At 36.1% G+C, this 27,902-nt stretch overlaps 6 protein-coding genes across 9 annotated transcripts; 1 reads left to right on the forward strand and 5 right to left on the reverse strand.

Moving 5' to 3' along the window:
* Positions 1 to 445: 445 nt before the first annotated feature.
* Positions 446 to 2,804, reverse strand: LOC105170066 (NDR1/HIN1-like protein 10). Of its 4 annotated transcripts, none has more exons than XM_020696562.2 (2): positions 1,713 to 2,804; positions 446 to 464 (listed from the first exon to the last, which is right to left on the reverse strand). In XM_020696562.2, exon 1 carries the CDS (start codon positions 2,488 to 2,490, stop codon positions 1,714 to 1,716), a length of 777 nt encoding a protein of 258 aa, XP_020552221.1. In that variant the 5' UTR covers positions 2,491 to 2,804; the 3' UTR covers positions 446 to 464; position 1,713. The 4 variants fall into 4 exon arrangements, with proteins under 4 accessions (XP_020552221.1, XP_020552222.1, XP_011088965.1 ...); XM_020696563.2 differs by lacking the exon at positions 446 to 464 and adding an exon at positions 922 to 940; XM_011090663.3 differs by lacking the exon at positions 446 to 464 and adding an exon at positions 1,489 to 1,626.
* Positions 2,805 to 8,302: 5,498 nt separating this feature from the next.
* LOC148786809 (uncharacterized) lies at positions 8,303 to 10,281 on the reverse strand. Its single transcript, XM_088885405.1, has 2 exons — positions 8,867 to 10,281; positions 8,303 to 8,570 (listed from the first exon to the last, which is right to left on the reverse strand). The coding sequence occupies exons 1-2, from the start codon at positions 9,930 to 9,932 to the stop codon at positions 8,557 to 8,559; spliced, it is 1,080 nt and encodes a 359-aa protein (XP_088741531.1). The 5' UTR covers positions 9,933 to 10,281; the 3' UTR covers positions 8,303 to 8,556.
* A 416-nt stretch (positions 10,282 to 10,697) lies between these two features.
* LOC105170064 (FAD/NAD(P)-binding oxidoreductase family protein) lies at positions 10,698 to 13,175 on the forward strand. Its single transcript, XM_011090661.3, has 4 exons — positions 10,698 to 11,000; positions 11,764 to 12,020; positions 12,242 to 12,693; positions 12,772 to 13,175. Exons 1-4 carry the CDS (start codon positions 10,861 to 10,863, stop codon positions 13,042 to 13,044), a joined length of 1,122 nt encoding a protein of 373 aa, XP_011088963.1. The 5' UTR covers positions 10,698 to 10,860; the 3' UTR covers positions 13,045 to 13,175.
* Positions 13,176 to 17,331: 4,156 nt separating this feature from the next.
* Positions 17,332 to 19,048, reverse strand: PDE247 (Tetratricopeptide repeat (TPR)-like superfamily protein). Its single transcript, XM_011090659.3, has one exon. It carries the CDS (start codon positions 18,980 to 18,982, stop codon positions 17,414 to 17,416), a length of 1,569 nt encoding a protein of 522 aa, XP_011088961.1. The 5' UTR covers positions 18,983 to 19,048; the 3' UTR covers positions 17,332 to 17,413.
* Positions 19,049 to 22,026: 2,978 nt separating this feature from the next.
* On the reverse strand, positions 22,027 to 22,969 carry LOC105170061 (small ribosomal subunit protein eS27y). Its single transcript, XM_011090658.3, has 4 exons — positions 22,849 to 22,969; positions 22,653 to 22,754; positions 22,518 to 22,546; positions 22,027 to 22,396 (listed from the first exon to the last, which is right to left on the reverse strand). Exons 1-4 carry the CDS (start codon positions 22,849 to 22,851, stop codon positions 22,270 to 22,272), a joined length of 261 nt encoding a protein of 86 aa, XP_011088960.1. The 5' UTR covers positions 22,852 to 22,969; the 3' UTR covers positions 22,027 to 22,269.
* A 1,949-nt stretch (positions 22,970 to 24,918) lies between these two features.
* On the reverse strand, positions 24,919 to 27,060 carry LOC105170060 (aluminum-activated malate transporter 2). Its single transcript, XM_011090657.3, has 6 exons — positions 26,669 to 27,060; positions 26,434 to 26,574; positions 26,060 to 26,332; positions 25,861 to 25,970; positions 25,627 to 25,770; positions 24,919 to 25,529 (listed from the first exon to the last, which is right to left on the reverse strand). Exons 1-6 carry the CDS (start codon positions 26,946 to 26,948, stop codon positions 25,107 to 25,109), a joined length of 1,371 nt encoding a protein of 456 aa, XP_011088959.1. The 5' UTR covers positions 26,949 to 27,060; the 3' UTR covers positions 24,919 to 25,106.
* Between the last annotated feature and the right edge of the window lie 842 nt (positions 27,061 to 27,902).

Here is a 27,902-nt window from a genome sequence, read left to right on the forward strand (position 1 = left end):
CTGTGATGTTTGGATGAATTCATAAGCTCCCTAAACTATAACAGACAAATGGTAGAGATACAGATACCATGCAGACGCTTACCACCAGCGTAGACCAAGAACCTGGTTGTTATTCCAGCATACAAAGTATATGCTATAAATGTAAAAGAACACGATAAGCTAGATACACAGAAGATGACATTCATGTACAAATGCCACTTGCTGGTTTAAATCGTAAAAGTTCACATATGACCTCAACCATGAAACAACCAGGGCAAGTCACCATTGTGTCAAGGTCATACCTCAAACTTAGTATAACAACGACAAGAGGCTGGCTGACTAGCGTGTATAGTAGGAGCTCACCAGCAATTTGAGGGACAACATAGTATAAAGGAGACATTCAATGTATTGGTCAAATTTATCTCTGGAGGGACTATTAAAGGTTACACTACTTCAAGTCTGATAGCTCTTGCAACCTCTATCTTCTGTTCAGAAACATAAGTCAAGATACAGTGATTGAGATGGAACCATATTCAAAGAAATTCCAATCAATGAATTAAAATATATATTCCCACGAGCAGGAGGATAAATATCCTTATTCTGGAGAGAAAATGGTTGGTACTAGGATATGGAATCAGAGTATGTTTAGAAAAACGTAGCAAACCATAAATTATGCTTTTGAGTAATTCAAGTTAAGATAGAGCAAACGTAAAAAAAAAACTTGATTTCGTGCTATACATGATATTCCAAAGGTGACGAACAAGTAGATGGTGAAACAGAACTCCAGTAGCAAACCATCCAAACACGCTATATATTCCTCAAAACTTACTCCTCCTTAGACCATGTTCCAACTTAGATTTGAGCTCTTTATTGAACCAAGTGAAAAGAGAATTTTTGTAACATGTATGAATTAGATATAACGGTAGTCACATAACATGAGAATCATCTGCACGATCTTCATCTGTGTAAGGTCAGAAAAAAAATACCATCTTCAAAGTCAACAAATGTTAATGTTGGTGCAAAAGATACAAAAACAGCTACAGAACCATTCCCTTTTTCAAACTCATCCTTTCTCCGTTCGCAACTATTCTGTTCAACGGTTACTGGACTCGTGTATTTACAAGATAAAACATAACTAATTAAATGAAATCCTCAAGGTAAACAAGTTATAAGGATGCAATCCATTGAGGTTATTGTCTCAACTTTCAAACTCAAAAGAAGTTCCGTATATCACTCAATGAGATATCCCAAGAACAGGAAACATACAAATCAAAGCCCAAATGAATGGAAACATTTGCGAGCTTTTATTAATGCAAGAAACTTAGATGCATCACAACCCCATTACTTTTTGACCAAATAATCTAAATTTCCATAATTCTTTCCGGTTTGTGCCAATAGAAAACCAGAGTTGTTTCCACTCAGCTCTAGGCAGTAGACGGGCACAATTAACACCCAAAGACCGAAGCATGAATAATCAAACAGAAATGAGATTTAAAAAAAAAAGCACACTTCAAGAACGCTGAATTCATTAACTAACAAGGCAAAAATCAAGAACATAACATATTGAACTGTACATGATCACAAGTTAAGCAACATTGGAAAATCAAGAACAGATAAAATTTGAACTGTACATATGCATCTTCGAACCTACATTTCCTGTATATAAAAAGAACAGGAACTAAATTAGATTTTTCATCTTCATTCATCAAACAGAAAAAAAGTAGTCGATTCACCTCAAATTCCTACGCGGCACTGCCTCGGCCCACCGATTAACGTCCCCGACATCCCGTTACTCTGAATTCCAACGGCCAAATCCCCGCAAAACACCTTCAAAAACCTCCTCCTAGTCCTCCACGCCTTTGCCTTGAATCTAACGCTAGACACCACCCTCAAATTAAACCCCACATTCCCATTATTTCTCCTCTCACTGTTTATACCATCCACTGCTGGCCTATCCAAGAAACTCCCAGCCGCTGCAAAATTCGCGGTCAAAGAAGTCTCGTTTTTGGTACCCTGCGAAAACGGCGGTATTATGGTATCTGAAAGCAACCAGGATTTGTAAAATACTACGGCCTGAATATGATCATAGGAGAGGGTCATCTTCTTGTTAGGGTTTCGCGCCGTGAGGCGGACTTCGGAGGTGAAAGCGATGAGCGAATTGTTGCCGAGTGTGAAATTGGAGACGGAGAACGAGTCGACTCGGAACTCGGGGAGCTGCGGCCGTAGGACGAGCCATACGATGAAAGTGATGGCCGCAAAGACGACGATAAGTCCAATCACGAAGGCCAAGACGCGTCGGAGGAAGGTTGCGCGGCGGACGATGTTGGGGTCAGGCTGCTGATAGTAAGGGTTGTTTTGGTGACTGTAGTAAGCGTTGACAGGAGGAGGACCGGCGGCGGCCGTATAAGGGTAGGCGGTGCCGGGTGGCGGTGGGTTGGCTGAGTAGCCATTGGGATAGCGATTGGGGTTTGGGGCGGGATACCCTGTGACCGGTCTATTATGGTCTTCCATGAGAGATTTTCGCTCCCGTAGGATCTTGACCTAGAGCTGTTTCTTGATCTTCGAGGTCGGCGAAGAATCAAACCGACACCCTGTGAGAGTGTTTGTGCTTGTGGGAGAAAGGGGACGAGCTCAACGAGCACCGTCTTGCTGCACTTGACTTCTCCGTAATTCTATAGATCCGGTTCTATACACCCAACACAACCACTGCCATTGGATCAAAAGGTCTTTGAACCCCACCTTCTAGGATTCTAGGGAACCCAAATAGAAATAGGAAAAACTTGGGGAATTTCTGCAAATATATATATTCTTTTGTAGTCAATGGCTTGCAATTGGAGGCGAAGATCTTCAGTTAAATTGGTTTTTTTAAAGAAAAGATCTTCCATTAAATTTGTAGGTCATATGTTATAAAATAAAACCATAGCTTTTAAAGGTTATCGACTTATAGCAGAGGGAAATTTTTTGCTTGGATTGGATTGAACTAATTTTAAATTAATTATATAACAAATACAATATACTTGTTATATGATTGGTGTACAGTTTAAAAATTGAGACTAATAATAGAGAAAGTGTATTACACTTACTTCGTGATTGGATTGATTCGGCAAATTAGGTTTGGGCAAGAATTTTCCCGAAAGAAATGCATGGTAATACATCATTAGCTTTCGTGTTTGTTTATTTGTACCCAACTCAGTTAAATTTGAATCGATTATATGACAAGCACAACACACTTGCCATGTGAACTTTAATAAGAATTTTCTTTTCTTTCGAGAGAAAAAATACAATAAAAACGCACAACACTCGAACACGATATTAGTTACTATTGCTTGTGAAATTAACTAAAAAAAGATGTGCAACATGAAATCAAAATCAAAAACTAAAACTTGGGAAAAATTATAAACAAAGGGAAGAATCTAAGAAGAATGGGACAAGGTTTTATTAGATTGGTATGATGCAAGCGGACGCTCTACTTAAATTGTCTATGAAACAATCAAATAAATAATGAATTCTAGAGTTGAAAAGCATAGTGGAGCAGGAGCTCCCTAACTAACATCAACTGATCACAACAAAACCAATCAAGTATATATATCAGGTGAACAAGCAGCGCCACCTCCATTCCTCAGCTCAACCACTGTCACATTCTTACATCTCTCCTCATATTTGCATTATCACTACCACCCATCTCTAATCTTACGCTCTTCTCAGCCCCGCCCCTTCTCGGGAGAGGAAAACGTTGAATCCAACCCCTCCACACCTCAATTCTTTTGTTTTTGTACGGACACGTTTGAGCGTTAAACCCACAGGTTTAGTTTGCAGTTAGAAGTTTATCGATGACCAAATCGAATGTACGAGTAAGAATTTTTTTGGAAAAATAGGAATTTTTGTGTCATCCCCAATTAGAAGCAGGCAGTTGACACGTATCTCAGTTATTTATGTTACACACACGATACATGTTGTAAGGATTAAGGTGGATTCCTTCTTACCAGAGACAATGTAGCTCTAGGTGTCTCTTTAACTCAAATTGAGTTTGATTGAATCTAAATTAAATTTATGAAATATATTATATACTTATCGTGTGATCGATATATAATTTATAAAAAATAATTAATCACATGACAAGTGTATTATACTTGTTGTGAGATTGATGCACAATTTATAAAAAATAATTAATTATATAATATATTTTATACTTATTCTCTAATTAATTTAATACTATCATATTTGATTTGAACAAAAATTTTGAGTAGCTCGTTAAAACTATTGACCCAGTAAAGATTATCACAAACCGACGGGCACTAAACCTGTTGTCGGCAAATCGTCCCCACGTGATGAGTCAATCCACCTGGCACTGTAGAGAATGTGAAGGGGTATATTGGTCATTCACTACTCTAATATTTGACATGTCAAAGACCATAATTATCAAAAAATAATTAACTCCTTAAGGGAATAAAATCCTCCAACCTAAGGTCAAGCTGTCCCAACCTTTGGGTAAATAATTAATTAAATCAATTTATGTTTATAATAATTAATATCCAAATATTAATTATATTAAATTATGATTGGTCTAAATCTTTAAAATTTTATTTTAAAAGAAGCCGTTATTGAATTCGAGCATTTAAAAATTACAAACAATTAAATGTGATTGCATAAAATTCAAAGGTAATTTCGAAAAAATCCAACAGATTTCACATTTTAGTTATTACACACGCTGTAAAGATTATTATACATTTAGAAAATATATTTTCTTTTTCTTTTTCATTTGAGATAAAGAGCAAAAAATAATAAAGAAGGTATATTAATCTTCGTCCAATTATGATTTTCTTCACGTATATAAAACGTATTTGTTACATAGCAAAATGCAAAAAGAAGAAAAAAAATAATTAACTAAAATTAGTAGAGTGCAATTACTCCAAAAAGTGAAGGTCCACACCTTCATTTTGGATCATTTCAGGTGTACCTGAGCCTATCTATAACTTTTTTGGGCCTAAAATCCATTTGTGGACCAGTCTGTTTGTTTGTGTTTCTATTTGAGTTTTCAGTTTTCACTAAAAAATGAATATTTTTAAGAGTAAATTACAACAGGCTCCCTTAAAATTTGTTACAATTATAAATACTTTATCGTTGTTTAAAAAATTACAAATATCCCTCGAAAATTACAAATACATCTTATAAAGGGTTATCACATGGTTGTATTTGTAAATTTTCAAACAACGAAAAAAAATTTGTAGTTACGATAAATTTTAGGGGAGTCCGATGTAATTTACCTTATTTTTCATTTTTTATATAGAATTTTGCTTGAAATTACTATCATATTACTGTGTAGTGGCTAAAATTGAAATATTTTTGTTCTCTTTGGTCAGATTATGTTGATCCAAAAAATAACGCATATTTATCAAAAAACTCTCTCTCTCCTCATAACGTGCAGGCGCAATCTTTCCTCAAGAATTTGTTGATTGTTTGTGTTAGAACAAATCAAAATTGAATCGATCATCCACCAAAAAATTTATCAAATATATAGAAATTTAATTAGTATGGCAGGCACGTTTACATACAAATTTCCCTCAAAATTATTACATCATTTACTTTTTCTAATAAAAATGAAGTCCTTGACACCTATCATGCAAACTCAACATGAAATTATAAAATTGTCTAGAAGGAGTTAATATCCTGAATTAGCCTTATAATTAAAATTCCCTTTAAGAAGAAAGACCCATCTTCTTAGTTGCAGTCAAATCTCTAATTTCATCACTCCCCTCGCAAGTTGAACTCGGGGTAAGATTAACCAGGCTCAACTTGGTCCTCAAGTGAAGGAAGGCACCACAGGGCAGTGATTTTGTGAAGATATCTGCAACCTGCTGCTTGGAAAACACATAAGTTGGTTGTATCACCCCTTCCTTAAATTTGTTCCTTACAACGTGACAATCTATTTCAAGATGCTTCGTCCGTTCGTGGAATACAGGATTTGCAGTAATGTGCAATGCGGCCTTATTGTCGCAGAAAAATGGCACAGGTTGTTTCACTTGTATATCCAGAACTTTAAGTAAATAAATCAACCATGTCACCTCACAAGTAGTTGTGGCCATGCTACGGTATTCAGCTTCGGCTGATGATCTTGCCACAGTCGTTTGCTTCTTGGTTTTCCAAGAAAGAGGTGTTTGTCCCATGAAAATGCAGAATCCAGTAAGTGACTTTCTTGTTGTCTGGCATGCAGCCCAGTCTGCATCACAATAAACTCGAAGAGAAAAATCAGTATTAGATGGTAGAAATAAACCAGTAGACACACTTCCCTTTAGATATCTCACAACATGAATGGCAGCTTCCCAGTGTTTTTCACAGGGTTGTTGAAGATGCTGACTTAGTTGCTGGACTGCATAGCAGAGGTCCGGTCTGGTGAATCCCAGATATAGGAGCCGTCCAACCAATCTTCTGTACCTGGAGGGATCAGTTAAGGTAGCTCCTGCATCTGCAGAGAGTTTCAGTCCTGGGGGCAAAGGTGTGGTACTGTGCTTACCATTCTTTAATCCCACATCTTTGATAATGTCCTGTGCATACTTGTGTTGTGTAACCACTAGCCCTTGCTTGGAACGAGCTAACTCTAATCCTAGGAAATATTTAGCATTTCCTAAATGCTTGACAGTAAAAAGCTTATCCAAGTAGTCTTTAACAATCATTATTGAATTTTCAGAGGCTGAGGTGATTAATATATCATCTACATACACAAGTAATGCAATCAGGTTCACACCTGTACCCTTTATAAACAAGCAATGGTCATGGCTACATTGCTCAAACCCAAAGAGTTTCATTTTGTTAGTAAATTCCTCATTCCATTTCTTAGAGGCCTGTTTCAGGCCATACAATGATTTTTCCAATTTACACACCTTTCCAGGGGGAATTTCATAGCCTTGGGGTGCTGTCATAAAAACATCTTCATCAAGGGAACCATGTAGGAAGGCATTGTTGACATCTAAATGATGCAACGGCCAACCCTTTCCCACAGATACAGCTAGGAAGAGTCTTACAGTGACTGATTTTGCAACTGGTGCAAAGCAGTCACTGTAATCTTCCCCTTCCACTTGGTTGTACCCCTTTGCCACTAATCTGGCTTTATACCTCTCAATAGTACCGTCAGGATTGAGTTTTACCTTGTAAATCCATTTGCATCCAATGGCCTTTTTGTTTGGAGGTAATTCTGTAATTTTCCAGGTTTTGTTTCTTTCAAGAGCACTGATTTCATCCTTCATGGCATTCCTCCATTCTGGTAAGCTTTGAGCTTCTGTAAAGTCTTTAGGTTCCTGCATGTTAGTGAGTTTCTCCACAAAACAATTATGAACAGCAGTCATGTGATAATTATTAGGATCTTCAGTGTTATAACACTCATAGTCTCTCATCCATATAGGCTTATTTGACACCCTGCTAGACCTTCTAGGGGCAAGACTTTCTATCTCAGGTTCTTGATTTGAATTGGTGGTCAAAGGGTTTGGTTCATCATGATTTTCAGTCTCCTCAAGTTCACTAACAGTGGGAAGGGGACATATCAATTCTTCATTGGTTTCAGCTGATTCTTTATAAGGGAAAGTCTTCTCATAGAAAATTATGTCCCTACTTACATGTATTTTCCCTGTGCCTATATCCATCACTTTATAGCCTTTTATTCCAGAAACATATCCTAAAAATATACATTTCAATGCTCTTGGCTGGAACTTTCTTTTATGAGGTAATACATTGGAAATAAAGCATAGACAACCAAAAACCCTGATGTGGTTATAGGCAGGTTTTCTTTTATAAAGGAGTTCATAGGGGGATTTCCAATTTAATCCTTGTGTAGGTAGTCTATTGATCAGATAGGTGGCCATTAATAAAGCCTCAGTCCAAAATTTTGAAGGAAGGTTAGCTTGAAACATCAAGGATCTAGCAATCTTTAAAAGGTGTTGGTGTTTTCTTTCAACAACACCATTCTGTTGAGGTGTATGTATGCAAGTTCTTTGATGCAATATGCCCTTTTTATGAAGAAAATCTTGACATTCTTTATTGATAAACTCTGTCCCATTATCAGTTCTTATTTGTTTTATTTTGACATCAAACTGAGTTAATATCATGTTGTAAAATTGTTGTAATTTTGACAGAGTTTGTGATTTGTGGAGCATCATATATGTCCAAGTGCTTCTGCTGAAATCATCCACGATTGTAAGCATGTATTCATAGTTATTAACAGCATAATTCTTGTACGGTCCCCACACATCTATGTGGATCAGTTCAAACACAGATTGAGACTTGCATTCACTTAAAGGAAAAGGAGTTCTATTTTGCTTAGCTAAGGGACATATCTCACATTCAATATGATCAATGGCATTATTATTACAGAGATTCAAGTGCTTTAGAACACTCAAGCTAGTGTGTCCTAGTTTGTTATGCCATAAAGTTTCATCACAACTACTGTTACATTTGTTCATATAGCAGACACCTGCAGACATCCTTTCTTCATTGGGTGACATATCAAATCTAGGACCATTTTGTGCTTGGTTTTCTTTCTCTAACACATATAACCTTCCTTGCTGTCTACCTAGGGCAATTACTTCCCTAGTCTGAGGGTCCTGCACAATGCAACATTGATCTGTAAATTACACACAAAGGCCATTGTCTTTGCACAATTTACTAACAGAGAGTAAGCTATGTTTAAATGCAGGAACATATAGGACTTGTTTCAGGATGATATTCTTAGTGAGGTGTACTTCTCCTGATATAGTAACTTGATGAGTAGATCCATTTGGCAGCTTAACAAAGACCTCATTGTCAAGATTATAGAAATTTTTAAAGGCAGTAAGGGAGGCACACATGTGGGCCGATGCCCCACTATCTATGATCCACATATCAATGGTAGAGATTGTACCTGCATAACCTTGAAAGTCTGAGAAGTTTGCACTTATATGGTTGCTGGTTTGGTCCTGCATTGCTTTTACCATTTTTACTAATTCAGAAATTCTTCTATCAGTGTCATTGTATGATGTCTGCAGGTTGTGTATATCTTGTTCAGTTCCTGCATTCATGGCCCTGTTCATCAGTGTTCTAGTGGCTGTTTTCTTCTGTTCAGACATTGCTTTGAACCATTCTGGGTACCCAATTAACTCAAAACATCCCTCTTTAAGGTGTCCTCTTTTCTTGCAGTAGTCACATTGAAGTTGTCTTTTATCCACTTGTCCCCATTTCTTGAAGTTGCCCTTCGCGTTGGTTTGTCTTCTTGGTTCAAAGACTTGGGCTGCCATGACTCCTTCCTTCTCTATTTCTGCTATTCCTGAATTAACTTCTCTCTGCTTCTCAACTCTATGTACCATAGAATAAGCTTTTGCAGCAGTCGGCAGCGGATCCATTAGTAAAATCTGATTTCTTACGTGGTCGTAGGCGTCACTGAGACCCATCAGGAACTGGATCAATTGGTGGGAAGCTGCTCTATCAGCTAGTTTCTTGCTGGTGCCACAAGTACACACAGGCAGTGGGTCCAAAGTTCCAAGTTCATCCCAAAGCTTTTTGAGCTTTGTAAAATAGCCAGCAACACTCATGTGGTTCTGGGAAATAGATGCGATTTCTCTTTCAATTTGATAAAACAGGGGGCCATTACTCTCCCCAAATCTCGTCTCGAGTTCTACCCACAAGTCTCTGGCCGAGTCAGCATACAAGAATGCCTCTGCAATTTCCTTTGAAATGGAATTTAAAATCCAAGAATACACCGTATAATCATTCTTTTTCCAATTTTCTAGAGCTTCCTTGTCATCCGTTGGTTTTTGGTAAGTTCCATCAATATAGCCTAGTTTCTGTCTGGCACCAATGGCTATTTTGATGGATCTTGCCCACGCAAGATAGTTATTGCCATTTAGAGGTGCTGATACGAGCAGTATTCCGGGTTGATCATTGTTCTGGGACTTCGCATTAGAAGAATCTACTGGGGCCTTTTCTTCCATGGCCACTGTATCTTTTGTTTTCTTGATATCTGGTTTTCAAGGATTGAATGTATTGGTAGACTGTGTATATTATTTCAGAGCTTCAACCTGCTCTGATACCATGTTGAAATTGAACTTTGAAATGCATGAAAACAGAGAACAACAAAAATCTAGCAACTCAATGTAAAACCTGAAAAAAACTGTATGGAAGAGAAGTAGTTTTCATCTGCAAGTTTCTTTGTTTCTTGATAAAGAATGGAAGGCTGAAGGCCTCCTTATATACACGGTTGGCAACTAACTTACCTAACCTCTAAAGTGCTAAAGCACTTAAGTAGCAAAAATAAAGTGTGATAGAGAGAAACACGATTCTTGTATACAGCAGCAAAGAAATCGAACGGCTATTGACTGCAAATTCCCTTTAAGAAGAAAGACCCATCTTCTTAGTTGCAGTCAAATCTCTAATTTCATCAATGTTGCTTAGCATGGAAGTTAACCCTCCTTAATTACAACGTTAGCGGTTGACTTAAATGTTGTCTTGCCCTCCTACAGTTGACAATGTCGGAATGTCACTGACTTAGTCATTTGAACTCAACTGCTGTCGTAATTATTCTTTTAATTTTTACAATAAATGTTAAATTTATGTAAATTTGATCAAGTCTAAATTTTTGAATGACTGATAGCTTCTTGTAAGGAAAAATATAACGCGGCAACTACAAATCAAAAAAATGGCATAAAGACCAGGTAAAGCAGGTAATATATATATATATACACAATAGACCAACTTGCGTGGGGGTGGGCTTCCGTGATGTTGACTTAAATGAATTTCTTGTTGTAGCCGCAAATTCTTGAATCATTATCATCATCATTGTATAAGAAACTATTCTTCTTAATTTGTCTCTCTTAATTACTTATCTGGTTGGGGGTTATACATCAATAATATTATTGGGTAATGGAGGCATATCAGCAGTCACCGGCACCGGAGATGGCCGGCGGAGTGTGGAAGAGGGTGGTGGTGGTAGGCGGCGGCGTGGCAGGTTCTCTCATTGCCAAGTCTCTTCAGTTCCAAGCTGATGTTACCCTCATTGATCCGTAAGAACCCTTTTGCTCTTCCTCTCAGATTTTCTGGACCACAGTGACAGTACTCTTCTTGTAATTATTCTGAATTATCATCAGCAGCCTTCTTCCACGGATTTGCCTTTTTGGGGTAATTATTACCATTGACCTCTCCTGAAGTTCTATTTGATTTCTTACGACATATATAAATATGTATTCAGAATGTTGGAGGCTGTAACTGTAATTTAATCCTGATAGAAAAGGATGAGGAGGAAAACCGGTCCATCTTTAGATTTCGTAAACAAGGTAGAAAATTAATTGTTAAAGTTATGTAATTAATGGGCCCAGTAAAATTTAGGAGCTTGAACAGGGACTTGAATGCTTGAAGCATTCACTGTAATGTTTCAGACATCCTGATCGACATTATATTTTTTAGTTGCTGATGAATGTGGAAAATTAATTCTAGTTTGAATCAGGTTTTATAGAATCTAATCAATTACATACATTAGAGTTATCGGCACACTTGTTACGTGATCAATCACTTTCCTTGAACTGTACAGCAAACGACGTCAATTGTAATCACTTGTAATCATTTATGTACATGTGGCTCATGAGTTGAGTTCGGCATATTGGAATTTCACCTTCATTCCTTTCAATGTATACGAATGCATAACATGGACTGTTGTTTCCTGATAAAATTTTGGCTTCTCTGTTTCTCTGATTTCTTACTATTGCAGCTCCGATGATGCATTGTCTATTGTTCTTCTTTGTAATAACACAAACTCATACCCTAAAATAGGAAGGAATATTTTGAGATCCCATGGGCGAGCTTGAGGGCAAAGGTGGAGCCGACTTTCGCTGAGAGATCATTAATTTACCACAAAGATTATCTCACCAATGGCCGTCTGGTCCTATCCAAGGCCATAAGCATCTCTAACTCTCAAGTATTGACTGCAGAAGGCCGTCTCGTTACCTATGACTACCTCGTCATTGCCACAGGCCACGACGATCCTCTACCCAAAACTAAATCCGAGCGACTCAAAGAGTACCAAACAGGTACCATTGCGTGAGTTCAGATCTTCTATTGCAAATTCATATTGCATCCCGCATGGCACTTCATATACATATATATATATTATGCAGTGTGCGCAAATTTTTTTCTTAAATATACAAATAACATAATTTTTTTACACGTGACGTGTATCTATATGTGTCCTTCTAACGAAACTAGGCATAAAAAGCTTTGTTTTGTTGATCCACTTTCCATCTGTATGTAGAGCATGAACGGATAAGATCCGCTAGTTCAGTTCTGATAGTTGGTGGCGGCCCTACTGGCGTTGAGCTTGCCGGGGAGATTGCTGTTGATTTTCCTGATAAAAAGGTTGTCCTAGTGCACGAGGGATCCAGGTTGTTGGAGTTCATAGGGCCAAAAGCAGCCGACAAGACTCTAGAGTGGCTGAAATCAAAGAGAGTAGAGGTGAAACTCCGACAATCAGTTGACCTGAACAACTCTTCAGAAGGCAACAACACTTTTATAACATCGTCGGGAGAGATCATCAATGCGGACTGCCATTTCGTGTGCACTGGTAGACCGTCCGGCTCGGCCTGGTTGCATGAGACTATTTTAAAGAACAGTGTGGATGGGTTGGGGAGGTTGAAGGTTGATGAGAACCTAAGAGTAAAAGGATTCAAGAACATTTTTGCTATTGGAGACATCACAGATGTGAGGGTAAGTGCTGAATTGCATGCAACTAATGATTATGGGGTTTGATGAGTGTTTGTCTGAAAAATGAAGTATATATTTCAGGAAATAAAGCAAGGGTACTTGGCACAAAAACATGCTCTGATAGCTGCAAAGAACTTGAAGGTGATGATGAGGGGAGGAAAGGAGAAGAAGATGGCGAGTTACAAGCCACACTCCATCAAAGTGGTTGTTTCGTTGGGGAGACAAGATGCTGTCGCTCAGTTTCCTTTGACAACCTTAATTGGACTTGTTCCTGGATTCATCAAATCCAAGGATTTGTTTGTGGGGAAAATAAGGAAGCAATTAGGGCTGGACCCTCGCCTTGTGGACTATTGAGTTTCATTTTAATTACAGATATTTTTTACAGAGTATTTTCCTTTTATTTTTTTAACGTTAATTCGAATTGGGTCTGATTATAACAAATCGATCAGGTTATAAGTGTTATTATTTTTACAATACGCCCGACACGTGATTAATTTTTTGTTTAGTTTAACATGTTTGAATTAGAATGTCGTGCATTCTTTTAATATTATTTTTATTTTTTTGTTATATATAAAATTATCAAATTTCATATTAGATGGACCTTGGAGTATTGAGTAGTATTACATAGGAATATTTCATTTTCGTACTAAATTACTATGGCAATGAAGCCCCCCCCCCCCCCCCAAAAGAAAAAAAAAGGGCGTTGAATAAAATTTATGATGATTATTACACGAAATCTTGTTAATGGTTTGTGCAGTGCTTCCACCATGGTATTTAAACCTTAAACTAGGTTGTGGGTCTATTTATAATCCTGATGGCAGAATTTAAATTTGAATATAAAATCCGAATTTTCAGGAATGACCATAATTCTTCCTTCAACAAACAATAATCGAGATTAGATACTTGTTTTTTTTTATATATATATATAAAATCATCAAAAATGAAATATAAAGGTGCAGAAAATTTTGAAAATATAAATTATTTTGTTTTTCAGAAGTAATCAAAATAAATGACGTATTGAATAATTACATTTTATATTCCATAACTTATATATATATATTATTACAAAAGTCATTCATTTTTTTTTATAATTATAGAAACCATCATAATATATAAATCAAAAATTATAAATAGTTTATATAGTATTACTGACGTTTTGGGTATGTATAATTTTTTTAAAAAAATAAGAATAACTTGTATTAATGATACTAATATTTTTATGTAAATATATGTATAATTTTAAAAAATACAAATATATTATATGGAGGATCAACAATATATAAATGTAATAATTATTACAGGATTGGATTGCAAATGAGGTGGGGTTGACCTGACCACTGTCACATATCCCACGTCCCCAGCTGTAAATTTTGTCTGGGCGTTGGCGTCGGCGCTGTAAGATAAATATATATATATAGATGACATATCCGTCCCTCAGTCTCATCAACATTAACTCACTTGATGTCAATGGAATCTTTTTATTTGTTTCTTCTGTTGGCTCAAGTATATATGAGGTCAGGAGGACATATCCGTCAATTCTCCCACCCATAAAAGGCATTGTCCAAGATTAATTTACTCTCACTAGTACAAGTACGTACGCCAACCTAGTCCATGATTCTAATTAAATTGGATTGCATCAAATTAATTATATAATATGTATATTATATTTATTTTATGATTAATTATTTTTTTAATTATGTATCAATTACATATATTATATAATTAATTTAAATTTAATCAAATTAAATTTAAATTAAAATTTCTCCACACAAATTGCAGGTGCTACTCCACCTTTCCATCAAATCGAATTCGAACTAAAATTTCATAAATTATTCTTAATTCATTTAAATTTCATCTAATCAACAAATAATTTTTTTTAATTCTCCACATTTTCACCTCTAATTTTTCTTTTAATTTATTACGAAGCCCAAGAAATAATTTTGAAAATTATGTAGAAAAATGCACTTCCCCAATAATGAAAATAGTATAGATAAACATAAATATAAATTATGTATAGAATTACAACATTTATTTAGGATAAATATATATATATATAAGTGAAATTGGGGTGATTGGCAGGACCTAAACACTAAGAAATATATCTTAATTTCACGAAATACGAAACAAATTATCTCTCGTAATTCCACTATTCATAAAAGAAATTATGATTATATATTAAAATTTCACGAATAAAGTGTATAAGTAAATTAATTTTTTTAATGCCTGACGTCAATGTAACACCAAAATTCAATTATATGAAGATTATATATTAGCTTGTAATATAAAATGAAAAGTGATATATTTATATTAATTATTTATATTAGAAAAAAAGAATTAATAATAAAGATTAACGAGGTGACACCATCATCGAAGTGAAGAAGAAATGAATTTTGAGTATGTGATGATCTCAAAAAATAAAAGAAATAGAGATTTAGAAGAGAACATTTATATATATATAAATATTTGTAGAGGCAGCAACGTAAGCATGCATATGTTGTCCAGGTACTCTCTCTCTCTCTCTCTCTCATACATACACATACAGTACAGAAGAATAATCATATGCAATCATTAACTATCATCACCATTACATACAAAATCTCCTCTCTCTCTCTCTACCTACATCATCTCCTACTATATCTATATATTACATCATTATTATTTTCTTTTTAATTTTAAAAGCAAAAAAGACAACCCACTTCAGCAACATTCATTATTATTAAAATTATGAAAAATGCCCACATCTTTTTTAATTTATGTCCTTGATTCTGCAAACCCTCATTTCATAGTACCTAAGAAACTAATAATATGAAGAACAAACAAAAGCAGAAATTAAGTAGAATTGGATGGATAGTACTAAAACCCTTGTACCCTTTCTCAAGGCTTTATGTCAATTAGTGGTCAAACCAAATTTTGGTCCGACTTTATTTTGTTAAATTTGAATCAATTATAAGATAAGTATGATATATTTATCGTGCCATTGATAAACAGTGATAAATCACATAGCAAGTGTGTGTAAATAAATCTGAAACTAATTTGGTTCTATCAAAGTTGACTCGAACAAAAATTTTCCTCAAATATAAGATTCGCAGCCCTGCAAGAGAAATTCTATTTTTCGTATTAATTATTTAAAATAAAGTAATACTTTTCTTTAACCCTTCAATAATGATGTAGATTGTGAAGAGTCAAAAGTAATTCTGACTCATGATGAATTTATTTATATATACTAATTATAATTGAAAAGTGTCTAATTATCTGTTTAGTTGATTTTTTAATTTATTTGTTTTCAACTCTTAAGCATTATTCATCTTCTCTCTCTCGTATCCTCTTTCCAATTTCTATAACATTACTGCTAGACTGCTTCCAAAACATGGCAACCAAATATTTATTTAATATAGATCTTTATTTTCTTCTTCATTTAAAAAAAAAATCAATGTATGTAAGTTGGGGCGGTTGCTTCTAGAAGTAGAACATATATTGTGTGTGGTGTGGGGCATTTGCAATTGCACCAGATTTGCAGAATAGGAGTGTTGAGGGAGTGACGTTAGTGGTGTCACAGTCATCTGAAACGGCGCCGTCAAGAGCGGGGGGCTCGAATATCAACTAGGAATTGCTAAGATTATTGATCCCATCCAGGGTTGAATTCATCTTGCATCTCTCTCCTGCGTAGTGGACACAGTGTCATATCATGTATGAAAATGGCTGCATCTGCAATCATTCGCCCACACCCCCCTTTCTCCCTATAAATTACCCCCTCCCCTTCAAACCCTTACCATCTCATCCAACTTTCAAACATCCATTTCCATGGCCAAAACTTCTAAGAGCTCTGGGTTGATCATCTGTTTGCTGCTGCTTGTTTTACTCCTATACATCCAACCTTCTGGTCTCCCTCTCTCTCATACACATGCACTCTTACATGCATGCACCTACACATATATGTTGATAAAATATACAGTATTGATGATGAAGTTTATGCTTTTGCAGAATGCAGGATCAGTGGAGACTCCTTTGGACTTATACATCGAAAGGTTTCTCTCTCCTTCATTGCATTGCCTAAACTAATACCCTCTGTGTTTGCATGCATTTATGGCTTTACTTCTATTTCATCGGGGAATCTTGATAAGTTTTCAAGCTTTATAATTATGATGTGCAGTTATTTTTGGAGATGAAGCAGATGGGTCTCAAGAACGGAGCTCCCAAACTCGGCAACGAGGAGATGCCGGAGGATTGGGAACTGAGGAGAGTTCCAGCGGGTCCTGACCCCTTGCACCATAATGGTCAGGATCCCAAGAAGCCCCGAACACCATGACTGTTTCTTTCTCCCGAGTTTATTTTGCTCTTGCAAGAAAAGAAAAAGAAATCATCGTTTTCAAATGCCAAACATATATATGTATTTAAATAGGTAGAATGAAGACCTGATCATCTGGTCTGTTTTGTCTTGCTCCTATATAGCAATTTAATGCTAATCAGATCAAAATGTACCCATGCAGGGAGCTGGTTATATATGTAATGATAGTTACTATGTGCAAATGAATATATAACTAGACTTAATTCTGACGATATTTATCATTTTTGCTAGAGCATTGAACTTATATAAATAAATAATTGAAAAGAAAAAGAAAAACTCACATATATAGCTTCGAGTTTGATTTGGAAATGGGTGAATTGGTCTTGGTGTTTATTGATAAATGTACACAGCATTCACAGGAGATATGGATTGCTAATATCAGTAACATTCATATGCTTCCTGGAAGTTAACTTCTGAAGCAAGCCCAGATATTCTCAGCTCATGTGACAATTTCTTGAGTGTCATAAAGATTGTCTCTGCATCAATATGAGATTTATCACCAGCCACGAATTCATGAATGATGCCATTAACCTCAATGGAACTGACTCCAGGCTTCTTTTGTACTCCATGTGCCTTCATTTTCTTCCTCACGTTGCTCGCCCCTTGCCAACTTCCTTTTGCTGCGTAAATATTTGACAGCAGAACGTAATTGAAATCTCCATTCGGGTCCAAATCATAGATGTAGTTCATCAGCCTCTCAGCCAAGTCGACATCTGCACAAGTTCTACATGCTGCCAACAGAGACCCGAGCACGACTTCATTTGGCTTCATGGGCATCTTCTCTACCACCAGCAGTGCCTCTTTCAATCTCCCTGCACGACTGTAAAGATCTACGACGCATCCGTAGTGCTCGATTCTTGGAGCGATTTTATGGACTTGTGTCATGGCTTCAAACAACTTTAGCCCCTCCTCTTCTAAACCGGCATGGCTGCATGCTGTAAGAGCTCCGGTATAGCTCACACCGTCCGGCTTAAACCCGTCATTTTGCATCAAATGAAAATAGTTCAAAGCTTCCTCAGCATGAGCATTACATGCTAAGCCCACTATGATCGAGTTCCATGATACAAGGCTTCGCTTAGGCATGTTGTTAAATACTTGACGAGCTAACCTAACGCATCCACACCTACAATACATATCTATCAATGAATTATTAACCCGTATATTATCCCTAAAGTCATGCATCAGCACAAATCGATGTAGCCACAGGCCCAAACCGAGTGTTCCCAGATTAGCAATAGCAGAGAGCACACACACTATTGTCACAAAATCGGGTGTCATTCCGAACAATTGCATCTCTTGAAACCAAATCAATGCCTCTTCAAACCTTCCCTTCTTCACAAAGCCGTCAATCAAGACAGTCCAAGACACAGCATCTTTTTCAGGCATTTCTTCAAACAGATTGAGTGCTTTCTCAAACTCGCCATGCCTCATGTACCCATTGATTATAGTATTCCAGGAAACCTTATTCTTAATACCGATATGGTAAAAACTCAATCTGGCCAAGCCCATTTCACCAAACTTGGAATACATATCAATTAAAGCCGTCCCAACCATCACATTGCCAACATCCATCCCCATTTTTCGAGCATACCCGTGAATGGAAGGCCCGAGCGAGAGGCCTTGGGATGGAAAATCAGCACAACCAGATAAGAGAGTGACCAAAGTTACGTGGTTCGGCTCAACCCCGGATGTCCGCATGCGGGTGAACTGCAAGACTGCTTTGGATAAACGGCCGCTTTTGCAGTGGTGGGCTATGGACGAAGTCCATGAGGCAGTGGTGGCTTCAAGAAGACTGTTGGAGTTGTTGCTTTGGGAGGATTTCAAGGAGAAGTGGCGGCGGTCTGGAGAACTAGTGTTGGCGGGTGACAGGAGAAAAGGCGGCGGTGGTGGTGGTGAAGAAAGCTGTTGGATGGTAATTCGGGGGGCTGTGAAGGCGGGATTGCTCATTGTTCAAATTACAGTTGGGAGCCGTTGGGAAAACAGAATCCTTTCCTTTTATCGAGGGAAATTCAAGCTCTCATTCTTTTGGGGGAAAATTAAAATTTGGTATTTACATTATATATAATTAAAGAGGGTGGTTTTGGTATGTTAATTTTTTTCTTTTAAAATTTAATTTTTTACTTTGTTTTCTATTTTATATATTCGAGTAACTACTTCTTCCAACTTATTATTATTCCACTCAACCATAACTTTTTTTTTTCTTTACGTATGAATTTTCTTTTATTCATTTATTGTTTCTATTTTATATCAATCAATTGTATTTTGATAATAAATTATTAGTTTAATAAAGATATTATTATATTTTCACATAGATCGGGTGTGCATTTTCAAGTAGTAAATATATATAGACACACAACAAATATAATATCCCAATAACTCATATATATTTTTGAAAAGAGATTGATATATATATATGTATATGCTTGACCATAATTTGAAAACTTTGAAGAAAAAAGACCAATAAATATATCTTGTCATATTTTTAAAAAAACTATATCTATACTAATATAAAAAAAAAGTCAGTCTTCTCTTATAAACTATAGTTAATGGTACCACCGAACTAATTAATTCTAAATATGAAAATTATACCCCCTATAACAAATATAACACGGCAGTTATGTACTTCTTTTTTCATTCTTTTTCTTTTTCATTTTCTTAAAAATGTGATCTGTTAGTTTATATATTTCATTAGTTATAATATATTTTAAAATATAAAATATTATTTATTACATGCATAAAAACAGTGTGCTACGACAGCTAGTTTAAGAAAAAGAAAATATTATTACTCATTCTTATCTAAAAAATTAAATAGTTAATAATTTAATTCTATTACCAAATTATTGAAATATTTTTACATGAAAGTTTTCTTGTGTATTTATTATACTTGATGCCCCTAAAATTATTGGGTCAAGCTCACAAAATAGTCATACTAGCCTAACAGGGCTAAAAGTTCAACTGGTCCACCAGCAGGACAGGTGAAGCCCACCAGTGGGATGAAAGGTCTATAAGCTTACCTACTACTTTGCTAACTCAGCAGGCTTAAGAAGTAGACACGTTTCAACCGAGCACGTCATCATACAGATGGGAGGACACGTCATCATACAGATGGGAGGACACATCATCATACAGATGGGAGGACACATCATCATACAGATGGGAGGACACATCATCATACAGATGGGAGGACACGTCATATAGCTCGCTAACATATTTCTGCATATCACTTTAAAATATCTCCAGGTGATTTCATAAATCTGGCATATTTTTGCATATCACTTTTAGTCCAACTTACGTAACTCAGTCAATACTTATTTAAATCACCAATGGTTTATTACATGTGATAGCCAACTCAAAGAGCTTTCTAATATCGTATGACACTTAACAATTGACCTCGTATTCAACTTTGTACAGGTCTATAAATAGCAGTTTTGTCCAGGTTTCTAAAACACGATTCTTGAGCATCATTCTTCACTTAAACTCTCACTCTTTCTCATATTTTCTCTAGGTTTTTAGCACATTCCGAATTATATTTTGCACTCCATGAATATTTATCCCTCTCACATCATACTTCACCATTATTCTAATTCATTCTTAAACCGTTATTAATTTAGGCATTGGAGTGCTAATCTCTATTTTGCTGAAACAATCATCTGATATCTTAGGATTTTTTTGAAGATCTTTTAACCATTGTGGTATGAGCAAATTTTTTATACTTATCAATACTAATTAATTACTTAATCTTAGATCTATAAAGTAGCTCAAAATGATAAAATAAATACACCAAAAAAAAACTTTAAATTAAATGATGAATGAGTACTATGAGTACATAGAAAAGTTATCTTCTTTTATTTTATATATATATATATATATCATACAGTGTGTCTATTATTATTTCACTTTTAATTTATCCTTAGCGTATTAAAAAAATTAATTAGAAAATAATTTAATAATGATATAATGTAAAAAAATAATAAAATATATTGAAAATGATATGTTTATTCAGGACTTGACTTGTCCACTCTAAAAATAAGTATATATTTATTAGTTTAGATCGATAAATATTACATTCAGAATAATTAGGGAAAAACGTATTTAACCCTACTTGTGATGAAAGTTTCGTATCATACTTCACCTTGCCGGAGAGAAAATCCGTTGGGCCTTAGGACGAAAACTCAAATTTGAAAATGAAAACGTAAACCAAATTCCCTAGATATGAAATTCACATGAAAACCAAATGATGAAGTTCTTAAGACAAAAAGTTGAATTCTTATTGTTTCTCTAATGAGATCCAAGAAATATTTTTCCAAGTTTACTTACTAATAGCACTTGAAGACTTTTGACAGATAATTCAAAGTAAATAGTACAAATTGACAACCATTAATGTGTCATAGGTAATAGTCTTAATCTTGTTTGCTGACGGACCAGTATTTATCCATTCATGAATCATCTTAGGTGCAGGAAATAAAATTCAAAACTACTAACCTACACTACATTGTAAACATGTAATAATGGTAGACTAAGGACCGAACTCACCCTTGTCACAAAATGTAGACGGAACGTTAAATGATACTACATGCAATTGACCTTACATATAATATAATTATACTGCAATTTAACACCCCACACTTAAACGGACAAGGGTAATGTGTAACAATAAGTCGTATGCCTCACTTGCTCATAGTAAGATATTATCACTTTTGTTGATCTTATCACTCAATGTTTTTGTCATATGAAATAGACCAGAAAAAATCTCGCAATGAGAGGAAAAATTCCTCCAGCACCTCCTTACACTGAATGCCATACCGCCAATCAAAACATAATTTAGCCAAACTAGATTTGCTAGCATCACTCCTGGATGCAAAAACATATGTTGATCTCCTTGATAAAACACAAAAGGAGGGTCCTGAGCCTGCTACAGGAATAGATGGTGGTTTTACTGACTTGGACAAAACTAACAACAATTGTTGAAAATATTTTGGAAAACATCAATCTCCAAACAATAACCAATAATCTACCATACATTCACACAATATTCTATATCAAAAACATCCTTCAAATGTTTTCAGCTAAAAAACTGAACCTATATCACTAAAATATCAGCATCCCTCCAATGACTATCACAGAATAGTTCAAATAATTTGGGGGCCATCCTTACTAGGGTAGAGTGTAATTAACAATCCCAAGAGAGAAAAACTAAACCAGGCAAGCGAGTCCTGCGCTACAAGGCCGACCAATCAATCCCCTTTTCTCCGAAAGGAGCAGCCTTCTGTAAGTCTGGCGCGCCCTCCGGTGGGTTGGCACAACACCGTCTGGCAGTTACCGCACACCACCACCGTTTGCGAATGGCTAAACACAGTGGTTCTGCACACACAGAAAATCGCAGATAAACAAACACATAAATTGTTTTCACATAAATCACTTGATTCAGTTTCTTCAAATCGGATAATTGAATTACAGGAAAACACAAAATAATACAACTTACATGTTAAAGCAACCCTGACATTTGACATCCTACAATAAAAAAAACAGCAAATAAATACAAAAATAACAACCAAAAAAAAGCATATACAATAGAGAAAAGAAAAAAAGAAAAAGAAAAAGAAACGAACAAGAGTACCATGAAGAATGAGTTTGGGGATTGAACAAGACGCTTGAGCTTGTGCTTCCTCTTCTCGAGCTCCGCCGGTGGGTTGAGCAAATCGTAATCGTTTGACAGAACCTATTGGCAAGCATCAGTTGTCACATAAACGCCAAAAAAAAATCGAAAATCAAACACAAAATCTAGAACAATTGAGACTGGATCATAAATTCACCATCTTTAACAGAATAGAGATGACGCGAAGCTGGAGAGGCGAGAGAAACCCTAGAACGCTGGAGAGGCGAGAGAAACCCTAGAACGCTGGAGAGAAGGCGAGTGAAATTATTAGGGTTTTGGCAGCTCTTTATACAGAGCAGTTGGGATGCGTGCGCCGTCGGATATCCCGTGGTGTTTCAATCTCGACCTTCCATTCCTCGGGCACCGACCTACCTTTAACAAAGTAGCCTGTTAAAATTTGTAAAATTTTCCGGCTTTTAACTCTCAAAGAAAAATGTTTTTATTTTAATAATTAGTATTTCATGGGAGAACTATACATCGTTCAAATTTTTATAAATAATTAAATTGTATAAAAAATATTATTAAATATAACAATACATTAAAATGGACAGTGAGGTTAAGGGGATATTTTTTACTGGTCATATTGTATTTTCAAAAATCAACTAAAAACTCTTTTGTATTTTAAACATAAACAAAAAAACTCTCTTTCTCTTTCTGTCTGCAAAAGATAGAAATGAATGAAAGGTGCTTATCATGCGTTCAAAGTGTGATTTTGCGTTGTTGTTTTGCTGTTTTTCTTTCTCTTTTTGACTCAAATGGATTATCATACCCTTGTTTCTTTTATGAATTCACTCCTTTGGTTTCTTTTGCATTCTTCTTTTCTTTATTTTGCATTTTGATCCTGTTCAAAAATGGTGGTCGAATGTGATAACGTTTATTACCCAGGTGTTCGATCTCGACGTTCTTTTTCGATTGGATCTGTTAACTGAAACAAGAAAGGTTAGGACAATCGGGGTCGTCCCCGGCGAAAACACTCCAACGCCGAAATTAGAATATCAAAGATATCTCTCTCAAAACGTTGAATAATTGCTTATTGCTTGTATAAAAATGACATTACCTTCTTACTATATGGATCCAGTATTTATAAGTTGATACCAGTCGCATATGGTAGGTGCGTGTATCGTGGTTTAACCTTCCTCTTATAGGTCGAGCGTCTAGACTGATTTATGCCTGCTATTAGGTGGCAAATTAACCTCCTTAATTCAAGGTATGAACTTGCTTAAATGATTTCCTTCCTTTTCAGCAATATCCATCGTATTTCTTTCAAGATTACTCTTTTACCCTTAGGTAGGGTCATACTTGTCTTTTCATTAATCCTACCGTTATCACATTTCTTGTTCTTTTTTATAAGATATTTTTAATAAATTGATTTAGTAATATATTTTTGTCATATCATTATAAAGAAACATGTATAATTATTTCATTCATTTCAATATATGTAAGACCCATATCAAACATAACTATTTAGAGTATAGAATCGTAAGGATCCAAATAAACTATATAAACAATAACTATGGGTATGTAATAGGTCCGGATCCAGATAAGCCTAAGCTTAACTCAATCACGAAGCCCAGACCTTAGCGTGGCCTGCATGGCCCAACTCCCTGCTTGAAATGGGCAGGCTAGTAATTAGCACCTTATGTCTCAACCAGTTAAGCCACCTAATATTCGATCACCTCAACGCCCCCCACTTGACTCTTTTTTGTTTTCTTCTGGCCGAATAAAAAAGATTCATGTAACTGATCTCAACAAATATATTATGTTGACTGCTTAATTATAAAATTGCTTCAAAATAGGTTCTCTAACAATATGGGAAAACTATATTTCTTCAAAGTAGCTCTAAGGACAAGAATAAATCTCAAGTGTAATAATTAAAGTAGGACTAATTGATTTGTATGTGGGCTGGCAGCAATTATGCCTGGTTAGTATAATTCGAAGTTATCATATTGGTATTGCTAATAATGGTAGTTCGTATAATGAATTCTTTATGATGAGTTGACGACAAGAAAGACAGAATTTCCGAACAAATTATTGAACGTTAGAGAAGCCCAAATCGTGTTTGAGCATGCCCACATGCTACAACAGCTGTACACGGTCACCGTCCGATGAGGTTGGTGGATTGGATGAAGAAAGAAACAAGCATTTGGCCCACAGGGACATGCAGTGGCCGGACATACAGCAGAAATCTGATTCTTGGAAACGAAATTCCCGAGTTTGCTTTTCAGTATTTTCAACTAAATGTGTGTGCTAGGATTGTTATTAGTAATACTGATAATGTATAGTTTTATACAACAAAGACAACGTACAAGACAAAAAACCCGAAACCCCTGGGAATCGAGGGAGTTCCCATGTTACAGACAGCCTGAGTGCTGAAAATTGTCTGTATGCATTACTTATCCTGTACTATGGAGCGATTCACTCGACTATTATGTTAAAATTATGGGATGCTTCAATGCTAGGAGTTCTAGGCGTTTTAGGCGTTTTCTCCAGGCTTATTTGTTTTATCATCTGTGGATCAGGAATCTTGAATTTGGACAAGGAGGCTAGTTCGTGGACAGCATCCGCGATCTTCACAGTGCAAGAAACTATTTCGATCAGCAGTGAAGCAACGGTAACTGCAGGGACTATTTCAAGAAGATCCGTATCAGCCCACAGGTTCGTCTTCAGCGAGGATTTCAGTCTCTTGGCGGCAGTTTTTGCATTCAGGAGATGAGGATCAGCGGACAATGAGCAAGTCATAGTCTTGATCCCGACAGCGAGTTCTCTTAATGCCACACTACATTCTGAGCTCATTTTCGTGCACGATTCTTGAATCTTGGATCGGATTTCTATTGGTGTCTGTAAATATACACAACACAAACCTCTAAGCAACATTCTTTCAAACATCTCTATACGTGTCAGCCACGCTTTCTGAATAATAGCTTAATTTGTTTACCTGCACATCTGATGTAAGGTAGCCATTCAGTGCATCAATCTTGTATGCACATTCCCTTGTGAGGGAGCCAATCTTGAGGTATTGGTCCCAAGGCTGCCGATATCTAAATTTACCATGTCTAGGCTCCCATTTTGCAAAATTCACCTGGAGAAAACAGACACAAATTCAATCAAGTTGAACATTTGAGGTCGAAATAATAGTAATCCCAACAAAATTTGAACTTGGACGACTCACCAAGGAGTCTTCACTCCCTTTGGAATTAAGAACACTTTTGTATTCATCAAGCGATGTTCTGTTCTCTTGATTCTTATCATTCTCTACACGGAAGTATTCGCGTCCAAAACCTGTTAAATTCATTCACATCGAAGACTTAGCATTCCTATAACAAGATAATGGATAATAGATCAAGATTTATTATGTTGCAAGACTGCACCTTCCAAGAAAGTCCCAAGCTTTTCAATGTTAGCAGCAGTGATTTTGTGAAGATCTTCACCAGCCCAGATTGGGCATATGAATATGCTAATGAAAACTGTGGCAGATCCTCCTATGAGGATTGTGGACAGTCTCCTATGTGCCATGTCCAAAACCTCATCGTCCCGATAGCCAGACACCGATATCAGAGAGAATGTAAGGATGAATATAAGAAGCCCATAATCATATCTGGCCTTCAACTTAGGAAAAAATCGAACGAATGTCGCCACAGCAGCTGCAAGAACAACAATCGAAAAGTTACTACATGGAACTACATTACGACCACCAACCAAGTACTGATCAAATGGTTGATTATCTGTACAATGATTCATTTACCTATCAAGAAAACAGACATCCCCAGTATAATACATTCTATCTTTTCCCCTGTAAAACTTGCTAATCTGTGTGCTCCAACGCCTAATGCCCCTCCCAACAATGTTGCAATCGCTCGGTTTACCCCTTTCCCAAGAGTTGCACCTGAAAAATGAAACAAAAATTGTCATGATTGAAATCCTTCCTTTCTACGACTAATATATTCAAGAAAACAAGAATGAATAGAAAATGAACATACCCACAGAAAACTCGAAAACTACAACAACAGTCATAACAGCCCACATTGCATTAACACCAAAACCTTCGTAAAAGAAATCAAAGTAGTAGAACAAAGACACCAACGTGATAGCTAAGCCCACTTTGAAGGAGTGGACAACTCTCCTCGGATCTTCCTCTCCCAGTTTCTTGGCATCCTTAGCAACCCCAGTTACCACATTCACAATCTTCCCAAAACAGCCCTTTACCCAACCCCATACCTTCGTCAACCCCTTAACATTGTCTTGGCTCTCCGAGGCCATTTTGCATTCAAGAATCTCCTCTAATTTCTCTGGCGCTCAAAGGGCTTTGTTTTTCTTGGTTCATAGATTATGTGAAACAACTGCAGCCTACTGTGCGTATTTATAAAGCGGGCTCCCCTCTGAGGTGAGAAGTAGGGAACAGAAATAAATCACATGGCACTTTTTGGATGGTGCGAGGAAATTTCACACATACGGTGTGTGTGTGTGAGGTAGGTGAGTGTGTGTATTTTGTATGTACAGGTAACCGGGATGATATTTTAAACTTTACAGCAGAAGTTTACCTGGAGAGAGTTGCATACACGGTTCTCAATTCAACTTGGGTGGGATTTTCTGGTACCTCCCCCTACCCGTGATGTTGACACCTACTTCTTCACCTTAAAAATAATTCAAGAGTCGCTATCAAAGTAACACGACTCCACTCTACATATATAGCTATTTTCATCACAATAATATTTTTTTACAAACTTCAATATCATAGAAAAATGATCATAATTAGACAAAAAATTAAGATAGATATTACGAAATTTCAATGAAATACTTATTAAAGACGTAATATCAAGGTGATTATTGATTGTCGTCGCTATTAATTATGTGATGAGAGTCCTTATTATTTGAAAAAAAATACATATTATCATTATTTAAATTTTTTTACTAGTATTAATTAGTATTTTCTTTGTTTTGTAATAGTGAGGTTAGTAATATTTAATGAATTGGTGAGTTGTTTACTGGTGAATTGTTTATTAAGTAGTTAGTCTAACTGCGGACAGATGTTGTCATCAAATGATTTGGGAGGTATACAAATTAATTGCAGCAATGGGCACGTCAACGAATGACCAAAATTTTGAGTACCCATTGCGTATAGTAAGTAAACGAAATAGTGGGAATGCTTTGAATCGAAGCATTTTCAAATTTTAGTATTAGTGTGTGCTACTGCGTGTCTGTCTCAGTTGCCAA

The sequence above is a fragment of the Sesamum indicum genome, linkage group LG9 (genome assembly GCF_026168435.1).
Source record: "Sesamum indicum cultivar Baizhima isolate 11 linkage group LG9, ASM2616843v1, whole genome shotgun sequence".
Lineage (NCBI taxonomy): Eukaryota > Viridiplantae > Streptophyta > Magnoliopsida > Lamiales > Pedaliaceae > Sesamum > Sesamum indicum.

Excerpts from the sequence above, each read along its gene's own strand:
- LOC105170066 (XM_020696562.2), bottom strand. The coding sequence starts at position 2,490 with ATGGAAGACCATAATAGACCGGTCACAGGGTATCCCGCCCCAAACCCC.
- LOC148786809 (XM_088885405.1), bottom strand. The coding sequence starts at position 9,932 with ATGGAAGAAAAGGCCCCAGTAGATTCTTCTAATGCGAAGTCCCAGAAC.
- LOC105170064 (XM_011090661.3), top strand. The coding sequence starts at position 10,861 with ATGGAGGCATATCAGCAGTCACCGGCACCGGAGATGGCCGGCGGAGTG. Across the intron at positions 11,001-11,763 it reads GATGTTACCCTCATTGATCC|GAAGGAATATTTTGAGATCC; the intron begins GTAAGAACCCTT and ends ACCCTAAAATAG. Across the intron at positions 12,694-12,771 it reads GAGACATCACAGATGTGAGG|GAAATAAAGCAAGGGTACTT; the intron begins GTAAGTGCTGAA and ends TATATATTTCAG.
- PDE247 (XM_011090659.3), bottom strand. The coding sequence starts at position 18,982 with ATGAGCAATCCCGCCTTCACAGCCCCCCGAATTACCATCCAACAGCTT.
- LOC105170061 (XM_011090658.3), bottom strand. Across the intron at positions 22,547-22,652 it reads CCCCAAACTCATTCTTCATG|GATGTCAAATGTCAGGGTTG; the intron begins GTACTCTTGTTC and ends TTTTTATTGTAG. Across the intron at positions 22,397-22,517 it reads TGTCAGGGTTGCTTTAACAT|AACCACTGTGTTTAGCCATT; the intron begins GTAAGTTGTATT and ends CTGTGTGTGCAG.
- LOC105170060 (XM_011090657.3), bottom strand. The coding sequence starts at position 26,948 with ATGGCCTCGGAGAGCCAAGACAATGTTAAGGGGTTGACGAAGGTATGG. Across the intron at positions 26,575-26,668 it reads AGTTTTCGAGTTTTCTGTGG|GTGCAACTCTTGGGAAAGGG; the intron begins GTATGTTCATTT and ends TTCATTTTTCAG. Across the intron at positions 25,971-26,059 it reads GCTTGGGACTTTCTTGGAAG|GTTTTGGACGCGAATACTTC; the intron begins GTGCAGTCTTGC and ends TGAATTTAACAG.